Source organism: Orcinus orca, chromosome X (assembly GCF_937001465.1).
Source record: "Orcinus orca chromosome X, mOrcOrc1.1, whole genome shotgun sequence".
Classification (NCBI taxonomy): Eukaryota; Metazoa; Chordata; class Mammalia; order Artiodactyla; family Delphinidae; genus Orcinus; species Orcinus orca.
The window spans coordinates 56,990,856-57,011,471 of record NC_064580.1 but is presented as its reverse complement, the minus strand read 5'-3'; the positions used below and the strand labels follow the sequence as shown (position 1 = coordinate 57,011,471).

General features: G+C 40.1%; 1 protein-coding gene across 3 annotated transcripts in view; it reads left to right on the top strand.

Annotated features, from left to right (window-relative positions):
• The window catches only part of EDA2R (ectodysplasin A2 receptor), a 69,724-nt gene extending 52,083 nt beyond the window's left edge, over window positions 1-17,641 (top strand). Inside the window, exons 3-7 of one of the 3 annotated variants that reach the window (XM_033439139.2) lie at window positions 9,790-9,968; window positions 10,523-10,608; window positions 12,235-12,399; window positions 15,208-15,600; window positions 17,205-17,641. In XM_033439139.2, coding sequence (XP_033295030.1) covers window positions 9,790-9,968; window positions 10,523-10,608; window positions 12,235-12,399; window positions 15,208-15,599 — 822 coding nt within the window. In that variant the 3' untranslated portion in view covers window position 15,600; window positions 17,205-17,641. Of the gene's footprint in view, window positions 1-9,789; window positions 9,969-10,522; window positions 10,609-12,234; window positions 12,400-15,207; window positions 15,601-16,856 lie in introns of all 3 variants that reach the window. The other 2 variants (XM_033439140.2, XM_049704636.1) reach the window with 2 other exon arrangements.
• Window positions 17,642-20,616: the final 2,975 nt, after the last annotated feature.

Below are 20,616 nucleotides of genomic sequence, written 5' to 3'. Positions count from 1 at the left end.
CTGCTTTATAACAAAGTGAATCAGTTATACATATACATATGTTCCCATATCTCTTCCCTCTTGCGTCTCCCTCCCTCCCAACCTCCCTATCTCACCCCTCCAGGCGGTCACAAAGCACCGAGCCAATATCCCTGTGCCATGCGGCTGCTTCCCACTAGCTATCTACCTTACGTTTGGTAGTGTATATATGTCCATGCCTCTCTCTCGCCCTGTCAGAGCTCACCCTTCCCCCTCCCCATATCCTCAAGTCCGTTCTCCAGTAGGTCTGTGTCTTTATTCCTGTCTTACCCCTAGGTTCTTCATGACATTTATTTTTCTTCAATTCCATATATATGTGTTAGCATACTGTATTTGTCTTTCTCTTTCTGACTTACTTCACTCTGTATGACAGACTCTAGGTCTATCCACCTCATTACAAATAGCTCAATTTCTTTTCTTTTTATGGCTGAGTAATATTCCATTGTATATATGTGCCACATCTTCTTTATCCATTCATCCAATGATGGGCACTTAGGTTGTTTCCATCTCCGAGCTATTGTAAATAGAGCTGCAATGAACATTTTGGTACATGACTCTTTTTGAATTTTGGTTTTCTCAGGGTATATGCCCAGTAGTGGGATTGCTGGGTCATATGGTAGTTCTATTTGTAGTTTTCTAAGGAACATCCATACTGTTCTCCATAGTGGCTGAACCAATTCACATTCCCACCAGCAGTGCAAGAGTGTTCCCTTTTCTCCACACCCTCTCCAGCATTTATTGTTTCTAGATTTTTTGATGATGGCCATTCTGACTGGTGTGAGATGACATCTCATTGTAGTTTTGATTTGCATTTCTCTAATGATTAATGATGTCGAGCATTCTTTCATGTGTTTGTTGGCAGTCTGTATGTCTTCTTTGGAGAAATGTCTATTTAGGTCTTCTGCCCATTTTGGGGGAAAACTGGACAGGTACATGTAAAAGTATGAGATTAGATCACTCCCTAACACCATACACAAAAATAAGCTCAAAATGGATTAAAGACCTAAATGTAAGGCCAGAAACTATCAAACTCTTAGAGGAAAACATAGGCAGAACACTCTATGACATAAATCACAGCAAGATCCTTTTTGACCCACCTCCTAGAGGAATGGAAATAAAAACAAAAATAAACAAATGGGACCTAATGAAACTTCAAAGCTTTTGCACAGCAAAGGAAACCATAAACAAGACCAAAAGACAACCCTCAGAATGGGAGAAAATATTTGCAAATGAAGCAACTGACAAAGGATTAATTTCCAAAATTTACAAGCAGCTCATGCAGCTCAATAACAAAAAAAACAAACAATCCTTGTTGCTTTTAATATTTTCTCTGTCTGTGATTTTTGTCAATTTTATTATTGTGTGTTTCAGTGTGTTCCTCCTTGGGTTTATCATGTATGAGACTCTCTGTGATTCCTGGACTTGGGTGATTGTTTCCTTTCCCCTGTTAGGGTAGGGAATTTTTCAGCTATTATGTCTTCAAATATTTTCTCATGACTTTTATCTCTCTCTTCTCTTTCTGGGATCCTTGTAATGTGAATGTTTGTGTGTCTCAGAGGTCTCTGAGATTGTCCTCACTTCTTTTCATTCTTTTTTCTTTACTCTGTTCCTCGGCAGTAATTTCCACCATCCTTTCTTCAGCTCACTTATCCATTCTTCTGCCTCATTTATTCTGCTATTGGTTCCTTCTAGTGTATTTTTCATTTTCACTATTTTATTCTTCAACTCTGTTTGGTTATTCTTTGTATTTTCTAACCTTTTGTATAAAACTTCTTGTAATTTCTAGCTCTGTGCATCCATCCTTTTCCTACCTTCTTGGATCATCTTTACAGTCATTACACTGAACTCTTTGTTGGGTAGATTGCCTATCTCCACTTCACTTAGTTGTTCTGGGGTTTTATCTTGTTTCTTCATCTGGAACATATTCCTCTGCTATCTCATTTTGCCTAACTTTTGGTGTTTGTGATCCCAGAGGCTGCAGGATTGTAGTTCCTCTTGTTTCTGGTGTCTGCCCTCTGTTGGGTGAGGCTGGTCTAAGAGGCTTGTGCAGGCTCCTTGTGAGAGTGACTGGTGCCTGCCCACTGGTGGGTAGAGCTGGGTCCTGTCCCACTGGCTGGCAGGGCTGTGTCAAGAGGTGTGTTTAAAGGTGGCTGTGTTCTCAGGAAAACTTTAAGCAGTCTGTCTTCTGATGGTTGGTGCTGTGTTCCCATCCTGTTTGTTGTTTGGCCCTAGGCATCCTAGCACTGGAGCCTAAGGGCTATTGTGTGGGACCAAGCCTTGGTGTCAAAATGGCAACCTCAGACAGCTCAAACCAATGAGTACTCCCTAGTACCTCTGCCACCAGTGTCCTTGTCCCTGAAATGAGCTACAGCCGCCCCCCTCCCCAGGAGACCCTCCAAGACCAGCAGGTAGGTCTGACCCAGGCTGCTATGAAGTCACTGTTTTTCCCCCTAGGTCCCAGTTTGTACAAACCTTGTGTGTGTCCTCTAAGAATATTCCTTCTATTTCCCCAAGTCTTGTGGAGTTCCTGCCATCAAGCCCCACTGGCCTTCAAAGCCAAATGCTCTGCGGGCTCCTCCTCCTGATACCAGACCAGCAGTCTAGGGAGCCTGATGTGAGGCTCAGAAATCTCACTCCTGTGAGAGAACCTCTGTAATATAATTATTTTAAAGTTTGTTGGTTGCCCACCTGGTGGGTACAGGATCCTATCATCTCATTGTGACTTCTTCTTTGTCTTTGGATGTAAAATATGTTTTTTGGTTGTTTCCAGTCCTTTTTTTGTCAATGGTTGTTCAGCAGATACTCGTGATTTTGGTGTTTTTGTGAGAAGAGGTGAGCTCAGGTCCTCCTACTCTGCCATTCTGTCAGAAATCCCCCACTTTCCTTTCTGATTTTAGTCATCTTCATCTTCTCTCTTTTTTCTTTGTAAGTATAGCTGAAGGATTGGAAGGATTGCCAATTTTGTTCATCTTTTCAAAGAATCTAGTTTTCATTGATTCTATTGTTTTTCTACTCTATTTATCTCCACTCTAATCTATTATTTCCTTCCTTCTGCTAGCTTTGGCCTACTTTGTTATGTTTTTTCTAGTTCCTTGTGGTATAAATTTAGATTATTTATTTGAAATCTCTTTTCTTTTTTAATATAGGCACTTACAGGTATAAGTTTTCCTCAGACTACTACTGCCTTGCTGTATCCCATACATTTTGGTATGTGGTGTTTTTTTATTTTCATTCAGCTTTAAGTAATTTACAGTTTCCCTTAAGACTTTTTCTTTGACCCACTAGTTTTTTAAGAATGTGGTATTTAATTACACATGTTTGTGTATTTTCCAATTTTCTTTCTGTTATTGATTTATATCATCATTGTCTTGTGGTCAGAAAAGACACTTTGTATAATTTCAGTCTTTTAAAATTCATTGAAACTTGTTTCATAACCTAACATATGTGGTCTACTTACAGATTGTTTCATGTGCAATGGAGAAGAATGTATATTCTTCTTTTGTTAGGTGTAGTGTTCTATAAATGTCAGTTACATCTAGTTGTTTTATAGTGTTGTTAAAGCCCTCTACATCGTTATTGCTATTCTGTCTAGATATGCAATCTTTTATTGAAGTTGGTATTCAAGTCTCCAACTATTTTTTAGAACCACTATTACTCACTTAAATTTTGTCAATGCTGCATAGATTTGGGGGGATTTGTTATTTGGTGTATGTATGTTCAGAGTTGTTATATCTTCTTTATGTATTGACCATTTATAAATATATAACGTCCTTCCCTTTCTCTTGTAAAAGTTTTAACTTAAAGTCTATTTTGTCTGATATCAGTGTAGACATCCCAATTCGCTTCTCAGTACTATTTGCATGGAATATGTTTCCTGTCTTTTACTTTCAACCCATTTGTGTCTTTGAATCTAAATGAATCTCTTCATATAGTATATAAGTGGATTATGTTCTTTTTATCCAACCCATCAATCTGTACCTTTGGAGAGTTTAATCCATATACATAAAGATTAGTACTGATAAGAGAGTACTTCTGACATTTTATTATTAGTTTTATGTATTTCTTATGCCATTTTTATTCATCATTTTCTTCCTCATTGCCATTTTTGTGCTAGTTGATCTTTTGCAGTGAAAAGTTTTAATTCCCTTATCATTTCTTTTGTGTGGGGTTTTCTTTTTAAATATATTTTCTTTGTGGTTACCATGTAGATTCCCTTTAACATACTAAATTTTATTTATTTTTAAAAAAAAATTCATTGGAGCATAGTTGATTTACAATGTTGTGCTAGTTTCAGGTGTACAGGAAAATGAATCAGTTATACACACACACACACACATATATATATATATATACATACACATATATATATATACACACTCTTTTTTAGATTCTTTTCCCACATAGGCCATTACAGAGTATTGAGTAGAGTTCCCTGTGCTATACAGTAGGTCCTTATCAATTATCTATTTTATATATTACATACTAAATTTTAACAATATATTTTGCATTAATACCAAGTTAATTTCAATAACATACATAAACTCGACACATACAGGGTTTTTTGGGGGGTTTTTTGTTTTTCTTTGTTTTTTTTTTTTTTTTTTTGTGGTGTGCAGGCCTCTTACTATTGTGGCCTCTCCCATTGTGGAGCACAGGCTCTGGACGCGCAGGCTCAGTGTCCATGGCACATGGGTCCAGCCACTCCGCAGCATGTGGGATCTTCCCAGACTGGGACATGAACCCGTGTCCCCTGCATCAGCAGGCGGACCCTCAACCACTGCGCCACCAGGGAAGCCCACTTATACAGTTTGATATCACCTTCCTCTATGTTATTTTTGTCACTTTTGTTTTTATCTTAATCATTGTATGTGCAATAACATAGATTTATTATTATTATTGTTACTATTTTATTAATTTTTCTTTTAAATAATATAGGAAATAAAAGGCAGAGTTCCAAACCAAATATTCAATAATGCTGCCTTCTGTATTTGCCTGTGTATTTAACTTTACCAGAGATATTGACTTCTTTTTATGGCTTTGAGTTACTATCTAGGGTCCTTTCATTTTAACCTAAAGAACTCCCTTTAACATTTATTGAAGTACAAGTCTAGTAGTATCAAACTCCTTTAGCTTCTTTTATTTATCTAGGAATATTTTAATTTCTCCCTCATTTTTGAAGGATTTTTTGCTGGGTATAAAATTGGTTAATAGTTTATTTCTTTTGACACTTAAATATGTTATCTTATTGCCTTCCAGCTTCCAGGTTCTGAAGAGAAATCAACTTTACATCTTATTGAGGATCCCTTGTATTTGACAGATTGTTTCTCTCCTTCTGCTTCAAGATTTTCATTTTGTCTTTGGCTATCCACATCTTGTTTATGTCTCATATGGGTCTTTTTGAGTTTTTCCAAATCAAAGTTTGTTGAGCATTGTGGATGTGTTATTCATGTCTTCTGTCAATTTTGAGAAATTTCAGCCATTATTTATTCAAATTTCTTTCTGCTTCTTTATCTTTCTCTCTCTTTTACTTTTGGGACTCCCATAATGTGTATATTGGTCCATTTGATGGTGTCTCTTAGGTTTTGTTTACTTACTTCATCCTTTTTAAATTTCTGCTCCTCAGACTTAATAATTTCAACAATTTCAACTGTCATGTTTCAGGTTTCATCATTTGTTCTTCTACTTGTTCAGATCTGCTGTTGAACTCTTCTAGTGAATTTTTAATTTCAGTTATTTTACTTTTCAATTCTAGTATTTCTGTTTGGTTACTTTTTACAATTTTTCTTTTTTGATATTACCATATTTTTCATACATTTATTTTCTTATATTCTTTAGTTCTTTGTCTATGTTTTACTTTGAACATATTTAAGACAGTACTTTTTTGTCTTTGTCTAGTAGGTCTGATGTCTGGACTTCCTCAGGAACAGTTTGTCAATTTTATTTGTTACTGTAAGTGGGCCATACATTCCTGTTTCTTTTTATGCCTTGTGTTTTTGTTGTTGTTGTTTTTGAAAACTGTTTTAATTATAATGTGGTAACTGAAAATCAGATTCTCCCCCTTCCCCATATTTAGCTGTTTTCTGTTGTTGTTACTTTATTTGATGATGGCTATAGTAGTCCATTTGTTTAGTTGTTTTAACCAAATTATTTGTGCAAAGACTGTATTCTTTGTCATATGTGATCACTGAAGTCTGTGTGGCTCTTTCTTTTTCAGCTAATATTTTGACAGGAATTTCCTTGAGTGCCAGCAGTTAAAAGTAAATAACAACAGTAGCAACCAAAAAACCCACATACCTCTCCCAATCTTTGAACATTGGCTCTGTGCTGAAGCACTCCTTCAACACTTAGCCAAACTGGCACTTAGCCCATGTATCAGTCCGGTGTGCAAGCTTTGGGTCTTCTCCATATTTTTCTAGTCATGTGTCTTTCCCTGGACATACATGGGCCTTTCTAAACTGGCCCCATATATATTGGTGCTTTTGAATGTCCTAATTTCCCAAAGAATCTTCTCCAGCTTTTGCTCCAGACTTAAGCAGTCTATTATATGTCTCCACCCATAATTTCTTGTCCCAGGCATCTCTGGTTTATTAGTTTGCTTTGCAAAACATTTTAACAAATGCCCACCCATTTTCCAGCCTGCATTTTGAATTGAGTGAAACAGAGATGAGCACCTTGTATCTGTCCTTCAGATAACAGGTTAAAATAGACATACACAATAATTTTTGAATAAGTTTTGCTTAGCTCACTCTGGACCTAGGGGTGAGGGTTTCACACTAGGAACTCAGGCTGCTGCTACTTTAAGACTGCCTTCACTTTAGGACTGTTACTGGGGAGAGGGGTGCAGTAAGGGCAAGTAAAAATGGCACAAATCTTTCCTATCATTTTCAAGATGCCTTTTTCTTGGTTCAGCATTTGCTTCATTGTTGTAAATGTTTGACTATTTCCCAGAGTTCTGACAACATTGATTCCGACAGTTTCTGTTTGTGTTGCTACACTTCTGTGAGGGAATGAAAGCTCAGAGCTGCTGCCTCCTCCATATCCCTGATGTCCTCTGTCGTTTTTAATATATTGATTCCAACATCTCCCTGGGTGTCCCTGTGTGCCAGAAGATCAAAGCATAAAGAAAATTAAGGATACTTTAATTATAAAATAAGTATAAAGAAAAAAGACAGTTTTTTGTTGAGCCAGGCCTGAGAGATGCATACATCATTTAAACCATATTCCATTGGCTAGAAATTAGGCACATGTCCCTACAGACTTGTGTGGGGTTAGAAAATGTTGACAAGTGGTATTCCCAGGAAGAAAGGTGAATGAGTTTAGTGAACAACCAGCCAACTTCTCCCACAACAAACAAATAACTAATATCCATTGTTAAGTAGAGTTGTGTCTTTGACAAAGAGCTATGATATAACAGGCAGGAGCCTCGTTCCTAGGTTAGAATGCCAGAGCTGGAAGAATATTTAGAGACCATTTATTTTAATATCCTCAGGTGTTGGGGAGTCTGATGCTTGGAAATGGAGAGAGGCTAGCCAAAGTTACACTGAGTCAATACCAGACCTGAGACAATATCCAGCTGGATCACTCATCTCTCCTCTATACCACCTTTATTCAAACATGTTTGAGCATTTCCGAGAGTAAGATTCAATCTTAAAAGATTGTATATTTCTAGAAATGTATCCATTTTTTCTTGGTTGTCCAATTTGTTAGCATATAATTGTTCATAGTATTCTCATGATTATTTGTATTTCTGTGATATTGTCTGTACCTTGCACAGCAAAGCACATCAACAAAACAAAAAGGCAACTTACTGAATAGAAGAATATATTTGCAAATAAAATATCCACTAAGAGGTTAATATCCAAAATATACAAATAACTCATAACAGTCAACATCAAAAACACACAAACAACCGAATTAAAAATGGGCAGAGGACCAGGATAGACATTTTTCCAAAGAAGACATATATATGGCCAACAGACACATGAAAAGATTTTCAACATCACTAATCATCAGGGAAATGCAAATCAAAATCACAATGAGGTATCACCTCACACCTGTCAGAATGGCTATCATCAAAAAGACAAGAAATAACAAATGTTGGAGAGGATGTGGAGAAAAGGGACCCCTCATGCACTGTTTGTAGGAATATAAATTGGTACAACCATTATGGAAAACAGTATAAAGGTTCCTCAAAAAATTAAAAATATTACTACCATTTGATCCAGCAATTCCACTCTTGGGTATTTATCTGAAGAAAATGTAATCACTAATTCAAAAAGTTATATGCATCCCAGTGTTAATTGAAGCATTATTTTAATAGCCAAGATGTAGAAGCAACCTAAGTGTCCATCAACAGATGAATGGGTAAAGAAGATGTGGTATATGTATGTGTATATATATATATATATATATACACACACACACACACACACACACATATATATGTATATATATATATATATATATATATATATACACACAATGAAATATTACTCGGCCATAAACAATAATGAAATCTTGTCATTTACAACAACATGGATGGATCTAGATGGTATTATGCTAGGTGAAATAAGTCAGAGAGAAAGACAAATACAGTATGTCTTCACTTATATGTGGAATCTAAAAATACAAAACAAACAAATAAATGTAACAAAACAGAGACAATCACAGATGTAGAGACCAAACTAGTAGTTGCCAGAGAGGAGAGGGGTGGAGTAATAGGTGAAATCAGACAGGGAATAACAAATACTATATGTTTTCATTTATATGTGGAATCTGAAAAACAAATAAACAAATATAACCAAACAGAAACAGGCTCACAGATACAGAGAAAAAACTAGTCATTGGCAGAGGAGAGGAGTGTAGGGGTAAGGGCAAAATATTAGCTTGGCCAAAACGTTCGTTCAGGTTGTTCCTAACATCCTGCAGAAAAACCCAAACGAACTTTTTGGCCAGCCCAATAGGTGAAGGGAATTAAGAGGGACAAACTACCAGTTATAAACTGAATACACCACAGAGATGCAATGTACATCACAGGGATTACAGTCAATAATATAATAACTTTGTATGATGTGTAATCTATAAAAATATTGAATCACTGTGTTGTACTCCTGAAATGAATATAATGTTGTGAGTCAACTATAGTTCAGTAAAATGTAAGAAATAAAATTTTCATCACAACCCAACACATACTTACATATTTCATCTGTAAAACTTCTATAAAACAATACTAAGATAGGTAGTGATTAGCATTCATTGTCAAATATTTCCAGTTCCCCAGCTCTGGCACACTATAGAATTATACTTTCTTTTACTTTTGTAGTTACTAATGATCAGGTGATGTGTGTGGTGAAGGACGTGAGCAAAATGAAATGAGTTATTTCTGGGGGAAGATTTAAGAGCCAGTGCACAGATCACAATATTCTCTTTTCTCTGATGCTCCAATCATGGTAGCACGAAGATGAAGCCTCCATCACTCTGGGTAACCCAGTAAGTATAACGTAAAACAGAGCCCCCAGGAAATCTCTGGTAAGCAAAATGGTGTGAGTGAGAAATAAATTTTTGTTCTTTTAAGACACTGAGGTTTGGAGTTTACTTTTTTACCATAGCATAACCTAACCTATGCTGACTGTAAATTGATGTCATGACTCAGTAATGGGTTGCAACTTGCAGTTTGTAAAATGCTACTCCGTACAATGTCCACTTGTCCCATAGCTAATCCTCTCTCCAAGTTTCTGTAGAGTAATGTTAGTGACTCCCATTTCACTGAAGGATTGTGGTTATGGAGAAGGTGGAGATGCATACTGCGCAGCCTGCCCTCCCCGCAGATATAAAAGCAGCTGGGGCCACCATAGATGTCAGACTTGCATCACCTGTGCTGTCATCAATCGTATCCAGAAGGAGAACTGTACAGCTACCTCTAATGCCGTCTGTGGGGACTGTCTGCCCAGGTGAGCCTGCTACATAAGGCCAAGCTCTTCTGGGCATTCTCTAGCCCTTGGAGGTCTCCCTCATCCTTACCTCTCAGGGCCTAGTTGAAGTATTCTAACTGTCCATATCATGATGAGTTTAAGCTCCCCTGAGGGAGAAGCATTATTTTTTCAAGATACCTCTATAAAGTACTTAGCACGCAGTCAATTACAGATGAGTACTAAACAGCTGTTTTATCATGCTGGCATGCTTAGCTCAGGCCCAAGTTTCAAGGTAAATCTCACTGTAGACCTAGAAGAGATTAGGAAGCAGTTGGTGTCAAAGCAGTGTTTCCTTCTCTTGTGAGACTAGTTCCCCTTTTGGTTATAGGGTTTGGTGAATGGGGGAAGAGGTGGAGCGTCTGGGACTCTTGAGTCAGAATCAGACATAGAGGCAGAGAACTCACGAGGGGTCAGAGTGAGTGATGGCTTCCTGGAGGACAAGACTCTTAGAAGCTGCCTATGGTTCAAGAAGGACCAATCCAAGTACATTGCTTGTTTGATCATCTTGCCATTTTTTATTGCTCTGACTACAGGTTCTACCAAAAGACACGTATTGGAGGCCTGCAGGATCAAGAGTGTATCCCATGCACGAAGCAGACCCCCACCTCTGAGGTTCAGTGTGTGTATCCAGTTCTCTTCTCCCCTTTCCCCCCCAATCCATTGGGTGACAGCAAGACAGCATAGTAAAGACTTCCCCTACCCCCTCATACTCCTTCCTATAGGGTAGATTGGCAAGGGAATTGGTTAGATTTGAGTAATAGTTTTGCAATATATTATCTGTGTAACCTTCTATAAATTATTGAATCTCATTGAACCTCATTTCCCTCACCTGAAAAAAATGTAAGTCATGAAAATCATTGTTCTTCATACCTTATGGGATTCTGCCTAGTTCTAGTGAGATAAGAGGTTAGAAAGCATTTTGTAAATTATAATATTTGTACACTTGTGTATTATTTATTTGAAGTTTATAGGAGTCCCTAATGCTTAGGACTAGTAAAAGGCTGAATGAAGCACTAAGATCTAGTCTGTGCCCATATCACTATCCATTTATCTGTCTATTATTTTTGTCTATCTACCAACTATATGTCTACTCACTTATTTTTTAATTTATTGATATCTTTTTAAAACATGAAGTATTTCAAATATGTAGAAATATTTTAAATGCAGAAAAATATAAAAAGAAAAATGCTCAGTTACACAGCATCAATGATTAATAAATCTTAAAATTTTGCATATTTGCTTCAGATTTTTTTTAAATGAAGATTCCACAAGTTTAATGAAATCTGTGTTTTGATCCTTTCTGAGTTCCATTCTCTCCTTACCTCCCCAGAGGCAACCACTATCATGAAATTGTGTGTATCTTGTTGGTAGGTTATGCTACAGTAACAAACCCCCAAATCTCAGTGATTTCATGCAATAAAAGTTTATTTTTCATATGCAAATATCTTACTCTATCTTGTAACTATACCATCAAACCATGTGGTTTCCAGGTTGATGGGACAGGTTAAGAGATAGAGGAGACATACTGGCTTTTAACTACTTCAGTCTGCAAGTGACACACATTACTTCCACTCACAGTCCATTGGCCAGAAGTACTCTTATGGCCTTACTACAAGGGTGTATGGGAAATGCAGAGAAGCATGTGGATAACTTGTGAGCACTATGACTCTGCCAAACTCTCCACCCATGTTTTGATACTTGTATTCTTTTATATATATATATATATATATATATATATTCATAAGCAATGTATTCTATATGCTATTTTTTATATTTTATAATGTTCTATGTAAGTGATATCAAGTTATATACTCTCTCTCCAATTTGCTTTTCCTCTCTGGATTATTTAAATTGATCCATACAGGTCTTTTATTTTAAATGCTATATAATAATATTACATAATAGAATTATATCATGATTTATTTATCCTGTGCCCTACTGATGAACATTTTAGTTTGTTTCTATTTGTCTAGGTTATATAACTGAATGTGACATGGAAAGACCACAGGATATGTGCATCTTCAAATAACTATACTAATTTATACCATACCAGCAGTATATGCTAGTTCCTCCACTTTGTTCGTTATACTTTTCCCTGCTCTACAAAGAAGTAGAACCAGTTTAGCAGCCCTAGTTGAGGAAGACCCTGGGGAGAGGGTGCTGGCCTGAGGAAGTCCAGGCCCAGTGTCAGGGTGACTATTGACTACCCACAGTGACTGACCTCCCCCACTTTCTTGTCTCACAGGTGCCTTCCAGTTGAGCTTAGTGAAGGCAGATGTACCCACAGTATCCCCTCAGGAGGTCACACTTGTTGCACTGGTGAGCAGTCTGCTCATGGTGTTTACCCTGGCCTTCCTGGGGCTCTTCTTCCTCTACTGCAAGCAGTTCTTCAACAGAAATTGCCAGCGTGGTAAGGGTAGCTGCTTCACGTATTACATGAATCAGGAACAAGGTTCTAACTAGCAGAAGAGAGGAATTTCCTGGGGTTGAGAGTTAATGGACCTTCCCTACAGTGCTGAAATATCTGGGGTGGCAATAGAATGCACAGGACTTCAGAGATGATTGAGGCTGACCCTATGAGTTTATAGGACCTGGTTCTTTAAGGTGTGGTGATTCATAAAGGGCTACAACATTATGGGAAAACCCTTGGGAAAGGCATCTGAAGTCCTAGTCCAATCTACCTCTAAATCACTGTGTAACTTTAGATAAGTCATCTAGCTTCTTTGGACCTCTTTCTCCTTAATCTTTAAAATGAGAGATGAAGTTGATTTCTAAGTTCTTTTCCAATTAGTTATATCTACTAATAGGTATAGATTCTGGAGCATGTCAGGAAAAGAGGAAGGCTGGCTGGAATGAGACATGACTATAATAAAAGTGGGTGAGGTCTCAGGCAATGGTTATCAGTATAGTAGTATACCAAATGTGGTAACTGAGAGCCCAATGTCCAGAGGAATTGGCAAACTTAGACATTTTTCCTCAGACAATAATGATAACCAGAGCTCTGGCCCAGCCCATAGGAGATGGCCATGTGAAATTTTAGATGGAATGTCATATTTAAAATCAGGAGTAACATCATGATCTATTTTCAGCACAAGTCCAGCCATTAGCCAAGAATATGAGACAAGAATGCCAGGTCACTGAGGGAAGATATAGGGGAGGTGAGATGGTGGCTGGCCAAGACCAGAGAAGGGTTTAGATCTTTAGTCAATAGTACTGAGGTTCAGTGCAGCTTCAGTGCCATCAAGGGAGCTGAGAGCTGGACAGAGACACCAAAATAGGAACCCAGGCTAGTAAGCAGAGTTGATTTAGTAAGGAAAGAGGAGGACACATTCTACTAGATACACAGGTGCTAAGGACTCCTCCTCAGCCCACTGTATATTGGGTCCAAAGCAACACAACTTTTTTCAACCTCTCTGTTTGTGTGGAAAGATTCTGCTTATATAGGCCTACCTTGGTTACTTTGGATCTAGGGTCTGCCAGATGATCTTCAAAAAGCTTAGAAGATATGTTTGGCTCTACCTCTCACTTAAGTGGAGGTGAATCTAGGATTTCAGGGGATGCAGGGCACAAGGGCAACACTGTTATCCCTTTATGACCCTTCTCAAACTCTAATTCTCTCTCCTCTACTCTCTGGTGTCTCCTGGAACATTGTGGCTCAGGGTGGATCATCCTGTCTCTGACTTTGGAGGCCAGTTTCTCAGATAAGAGCTGTTGCCCAGTCCCTGGGCATGGGCATGAAACATGGGAAATGAAGCATTTGGGCCCCAGGGCCCGGAAAGAAGAAGATGAGGCAACATCTGAGAGCTGCCTGTCTCCCTCCTCCTGCCTCAGGAGAAGAGAAATGGGTAACGCTTCTCTGCTCGTCCTCTGTCCTCAAGATAATAATGCAGTACCCTTTTCTGGGGATACGAGGGCAGGCAGCTCCCTCAGGGTCTCCACAGGGGAAATAAGATTAGACATTTTCTCATTTATCAGGAGGTGTTTTTCAGGAGTCACTGACTTACATGAATACTAGGGTTGTATAAGGGAGATGAATATGTGAATTGGATCCAATATAAGGTTCATTAGAGAGGAGTAGAGACTGTGGCAAACTGAATAGTTCATCCCCTGTCTAAAGAGGAATCTACTACTCAGTTTCAGCTGTTTGTTACCATGTAGGAATATTCAATGTTTCAAGATCTTCTGAATTTTCAAGAGAAGCCAAAACTCTGGATTTTTATATGAAATAGTTTTAAGTTATGGCAATGAGTTATAATTAAAAAGTACCACAACCACAATGCAGGGGTCAAACAAACACACATCCCATAGGCTCTCAGTTTGTAACCTGATGTTGAATCAGACTTATGCATGAAAGGTGTTTTAATTTTCTATCACTGCCAGAACAAACTACAACAAATTCAATGGCTTAAAACAACACCCATTTATTATCTCACCATTTCCATAGATCAGAAGCTTTGTAAGCTTGGCTGGATCTCGACTCAGAGTCTCACTAGGCTGAAATCAAGGTGTTGCCGAGGCTGCATTCATTTCTGGAAGATCAAGAGGTTAATCCATTTCCTTGATCATTCAGAAAGGTGGAAGAATTCAGTTCCTTGCAGTTATAAGGTTGAGGTTCCATTTCCTTGCTGACTGTCTGCTGAGAACCATTCCCAGTTTCTAGACACCACCCACTCTTTGACTTATGACCCATTTCCATTTTCAAAACTAGCAATGGTGGTCAAGTCCTTTTCCTTTCACATATCTGATACTCTCTCTGACTCTTCTGCCTTCATCTTCCCCTTTTAAGGACACATGTCATTACATTGGGCCCACCTGGGTAATCCAGGATAATCTACCTATTTTAAGGTCCATAATCTTAAATCCACCTGCAAAGTGCCTTTTGCCATATAACACAACATATACACTGGCATAACACCAGGGAATAAAGATCATGTCTGGTGTGGGTGTTGTTAAAATCCTGCTTCCCACAAAGGATTTCTCTTTCTCTGGAGAAATTGACAATTTTCCCTGATCCACCACCAGGTAGCCTTAATCTGATACCCCAATGTAAATATGTTTCTCAACTGTGTCACCTCAGCCTGGTGCTAGGTGCTCTGGTCCCCAGGGATGGGAGGGGGAGCACTAGTTCCCAGATCTTTCCTGATTTTGTGCTCAGGACCAGGTGCCCCGCTAAGAAGAGCCCCTGCCTTTGGGTGACTCAGTGGCTTTCTGCTTCAAGTTTCAGGAGGTTCGCTGCAGTATGAGGCTGACGAGGCAGCGGAAGAGGAATCTCTCTTCCCCATGCCACCTGGCCAGGAGACCAGTCCTGAGTCCCCACTGAGTGAAAGCATCTTTGAGACCCAGGCACTTAACCCCATCCTGGATGACGACTGCAGCTCGACTCGTGGCTTCCCCACACAGGAGTCTTTTACCTTGGCCTCCTGTGCCTCAGAGAGCCACTCCCACTGGGTCCACACTCCCATCGAATGTACAGAGCTGGACCTGAGAAAGATTTCCAGTTCTGCTTCCTATACTGGAGCTGAGACCTTGAGGGGGAACACAGCTGAACACTCTGGAGACAGACTGGAGCTCACTGTACCCTTTGAAGTACCCAGCCTTTCACTCTACTGAGGTGAGCTGGAAAGGTAGGGTAGAAAGACCAGAAATTGGGGACCACCCCCAAAAGGAATTATCCCTTGGAGTACTGTTGTTCAGTAGGGCTAGTGTCAGAGGAACAGCAAGCTAGGAACACTGGTGGATGGAGGGACAACTGTGATAATGTTAATCTTTTAAGCCAGTCAGTCATACATCATACATCTGGGCCTACAGCTGTCAAGGAACTGGCCAGGTTGACATGACACCAGTTTTTCTATCCTGGCCTTTTGCAATCTCTCTCAGAGCCCCACTGTCTAATAGTTATATTCAGTTATCTCCCATCATGTATTCAAGCACCAAGGTACAGTGGGAAAATATACAAACCTTGGCATCTGGAAGCCTTATATTTCAAATCTACCTCCATTCCTTAATATTTGTGTGAAGCTTGTGTAAATCCCTTCACCTCTCTGAGTCTCAGGTCCTTAATCTGTGAAAAGTAGGAAATACTATTCACCTTATATTGTGAGAGTTGAATGAGAAATGCATGTGCAAGTGCCTTTTATAGTGTCTAATGCATTAGAGGTGTTTAAACCATGTTAGTTTGTCTTTGCCCCCAGTCACAATTTATATTGGGTTGGCCAAAAAGTTTGTTCGGGTTTTTCCATAACGTCTTATGGGAAAACCCAAATGAACTTTTTGACCAACCCAATACATCCATACATATACACTACACTCGTCTGGTCTTCATAACATACCTTTATGGTAAGAAGGTTACACTTTATAGAGGCAGGAACTGAGACACAGAGAGGGAAAGTGATTTGCTTAAAGTCACAGAGCATTTCAGTGGCAGAACTGGGTTAGAGCACAGGTTTTGGAGCTCCATGTAAGTAACAAGGGGCAGTATGAAGCATGAGGGTGGATTCCTATTTTTCAACTAACCAATTACTTTCACCACCCATTTCCATATTTCTCCAGCTATGATATTGTCCAGGTCCCCCAATGACTCCCGCTCCCTATATCTTACCTAAGAAAATATAAACAATATGTAGGTGAAAGCCAAGACTCCTATTAAACCAGTCATCCTAGATACCTTCAAGGTCATCTAGGCCAACCTCTCTTCCAACTCCTCCAATCCATTCTTGAGTCCCTTTTATAATATCCCCAAGAAGTGTTTGTGTCATCCTTGCTCACATACTTACAGTATCAGAGAGCTCACTACTGCCCAACATGTATTGCAGCTATGACTGGTGGATTTGAGCTCAATGTAAAGAAAACCTTTCTGTCTTCTTATAGTAACCACCCTTGGGTCCTGCTCTGCTCCTCAGGCCACACAGACCTCATCTGCTTCCTGTGTCTTGTGATAGCCCTGAAGAAGTCTAAAGATAGCATCTCCTCTCTGGAAAGTACCACTTTGGGTTCCGTTAAAGTATGGGGGGCTTAAAACTGAACCCAGTTTCATGAGGAATTGTCTCACCAACATAGAGTAGGGTAGAACTGTCATCATGTCCACCCCACACAAGTGATGTTTTTCTGCTATTATACCTTAACCACTGGCCTAAAACCATTTTTTGAGGGATGGGAAGAGGAAGGAGCTAGTGAGATTGCCCCATAGGTTTCTAACTTGCTCTGCTCCCTCCCTAGGTCTCTTGGGCTCCTGGCAGCCCAGTCGTTCTCCCTGGACTCTCCTGCCTTGTTCCTATACCACAACAGCAGCAGGGGCATAGGATATGGTATCCACAACAGCCTGTACTCTACAGACGGGGCACATCCTATCCCATCCCACCAAAGGATTGATCCTTCATCATTTTCCCAAGACTGACCAGCAGCATTTTTTGCTTTCCTATCCTAGATAGCCTGGAGAACCAGATTCCCCAGTCATGGGACTACCGGACATATTCCTAGCTCAGCTTGATTATAGAGAGGAGGGAAGGGGATGGCAATGAATGGGGTAGAGTTTTACTGCCTGCATCTTTGGTCAGGTGAATCTGAAGGGGGAGCCTCTCAGTACCCTATTGATACATCTACCTAGCACTTTAGGGACAGAATCAAACTCTTCCCTCTTTCACTCCTCTGCACTGCCCCCCCCTCCCCAGTACACACACACACACACACCTACACACATCTTAGGAGAGGCCTGAAACCTTGATTCCCCACACATCTCTTAGACTTCTGTGGCTGTGACAATCACGGAGCTAACCCCTTTGCCCCCTGGGGTCTTCCTCTCCACTTATAGGTTTCTTACCTTCTTTAGTGGGGATACAACTAAGCATCTTTTTGACTCTTAAAATGGTACTTCCTAAAGTTCCTTTTATCTTATTTCTCTTCTTTTCTTGCCTCTTTTGTCCCTTCCTGGTACCTTGTCTTCTTAAGCCCAAGGCTGAGCCTCTAGATCCCAAGGGCCAAATTCAGAGCTCAGAGCTTTCATCTTTGGGGTGACCATGAAATCCCTGAGATCTAGTGGGGGACACTTAGGAGCTAAGGTTTTCCATGAAGCCTGCCCTAGGGTTGCTCAGGGACCATTGGTGCTTTCTTGGTTTAGAGAAAAACAATCAATTGCTGAGCCCTCACCACCAGTTTCACATGCTTCTCAGAATAAAGTGGAACTTCTCTCTCCATGGCTGATGCCACAAGGCAGATGAGAACATCAAGGCTCAGATGTGGGCACCATGGATTGTTTTTAAGTCTCCCTTGTGTCCATAATGGGCTACTTGGGCTGATACCCACTTCCTCACTGTGGGTCATATTTTGAAAGAAAAATTGCCCAGATGAGCAGAGCAACTCTCTCCTTTGTTTGGGAGCAACCTATATACTTCAGAATGTTGGATGTGACTTAATTTGTGAAAACCAAGACTGTATCTTAGGGTGGGAATGCTGGAATTTACTACGTATATGTGCTACACTTTACAGTTTGCAGTGTGTATTCACAGCAATCATCTCATTGGATCTTTATACACACCCTGAGGTGGGCAGGGCAAGAATTACCATCTCCAGGTTGCAGATGATGAAACTGAGGCTCAGAAATGGAAGGTGACTGCACTCAGTAATGTATGGGGTAATTATCAAGGCTAGGGTCATCTCCAATATCTTGAAATCTTCATTTTCTAGAAGACAGTGTTTTAAAGTAGTAGCTTTTCTGGCATATCTGTTCCAGAAAACAACACTTTTTGGAAGCAAAAGGGGTGGAGGGACAAATAAGGCCTTTATGCCTGAATGTGAATGAGGTAATATCCTTGCCTACAATACCAAACCTATTCTCTCCCCCTCCCATCAGCTCCCCTACTCCCACCCTGTAGCCAGCCTGGATGTATATTCTCTGCCAGATCTGACCCCAGTGGAAAGGTAAGAGACTTTCCATTCAGCACTGTCTCTCAAGAGATCAAAAAGTGAGAAGAGCTGCAAGGTCAGACAAAACCCTTTCTATCTGTCTATCTTATCTCCTTTTGCCACTGGGGGTAAGAAAGAAGGTATAAAGGTTGGAGCCAGTAGGAGTATCCATCCTACTTGTCCTCCCTCCTGTATTCCTCTGTTCAACTTAAGAGTCTCTGATCTTAGTTTGGGCAATGACTTGAGACTTTAACTTTAAAGGTGGGAGGGGGACAAATATCCCATCTTTAAAAGCCTCTCCCAGGTAGATTACAGATATTTGAGCAAATCTTTCAATTATAACACTTTAGTGTTTTACATTCTAAAAAAATTCAGTCATACATGCCTAATTTAAAGATGAGGAACCTGAGCCCTAGATAGGAGTAGTAACTTACCCAAAGCAATTCATATTTTGGAAAGGCAGCGTGCTCCACACTCCCAACCCCAGACTGAAGTGTGGATTCCATGGCTGAGGATAGAGCCAGGGAAGGACAGTTTGAGCAGAAACTGCTCTTGGCTATGGCAGAAGGACAGGCAGAGGTGTTGGAGGGCACTAGTTATTTCTATCCACTAGACACTGCCTAAATAACCCTTAAAATATCATTAAGGAACATAGGGAAGAGCAGGAGATTGAATAAGGCAATTCATCTCCACCGCCAGAAAAAACAGCTGGCCCCATAGTCTAAGTGCTACGGAGGCAGCAGTGTAGTCTTCCACTGAAAAATAGCACATGACTTCATCCACATCCAGGATGGAGAGGGTTTCTTTGTTTTTTTGTTTTTTGGGGGTTTTTTTTTGGCTTTACTCTCCCCTATAGCTCTTACCTCCTATGGCCTACAAGTTTTCCCCTCCCTTCTTCCAGATCCCTCTGGACTCACCACACTCCCTGGGTTAGCTGGAAGATCTTATGCATGTTTGAAGAGTGATGGTCCTGTGATGCAGCACAGGCCAGAGCAAATAATTTCCCTGTGGATCTCCTGGGCCTCACCCTTTATTTGAAGTGCTATAACTCTCCACCTCCGGCAGGGAGCCGGGCTGGAATTTGCCTTATTGGAACCTTACAGAAAATTTCTGAGCCAAGGTGACCTTCCCTCTGGGGCCTGATTTCCCCAAATTACCTCCCAGCAGTCCTCCAAAGATACCCTCTAATATACTTAGGAGTAGCTGAGTGGGGAGAGGAAGGGAGCCTCACTGCCACTTTCTACTAACATGTCAGTTGGATCCCAGATTTCCCACCACCCCTTCCCATTTGATTCTTTCTGAAGTTTGTTTTTGCTTTAATTCCTACCTATACATCTCATGACCAGGAAGGAACAAGCAACTTGGAGGCTGTATTCTTCTTTATTATCTGGCTATCTTTTTGAGGACTGTACAGCTAGTTCTGTCCCACAAGTACTTGGTGGTTAATTAAGTACATTAAATTGCATGTGCACTTCATTAGGACCTAGCCCTGGCAAATGAATGCTCTCTACCACAAAACCTCTGCTTTCAGGATTTTATTAAATGCATCTCTGGGGAGAGTTCATCTACAAATATTGATTAAGGGCTCCGGGGACAGCCCATTGGTCAGGGTGTTAAAAGCACCTGGGAAAAAGTAAACAGGCCCCATTGTACTGGACTGGGGATTAGAAGCAATTGAATTACTAGCCTGCACCAAGCAGCCTGACTTAACACAGGTATTGGCAAATAC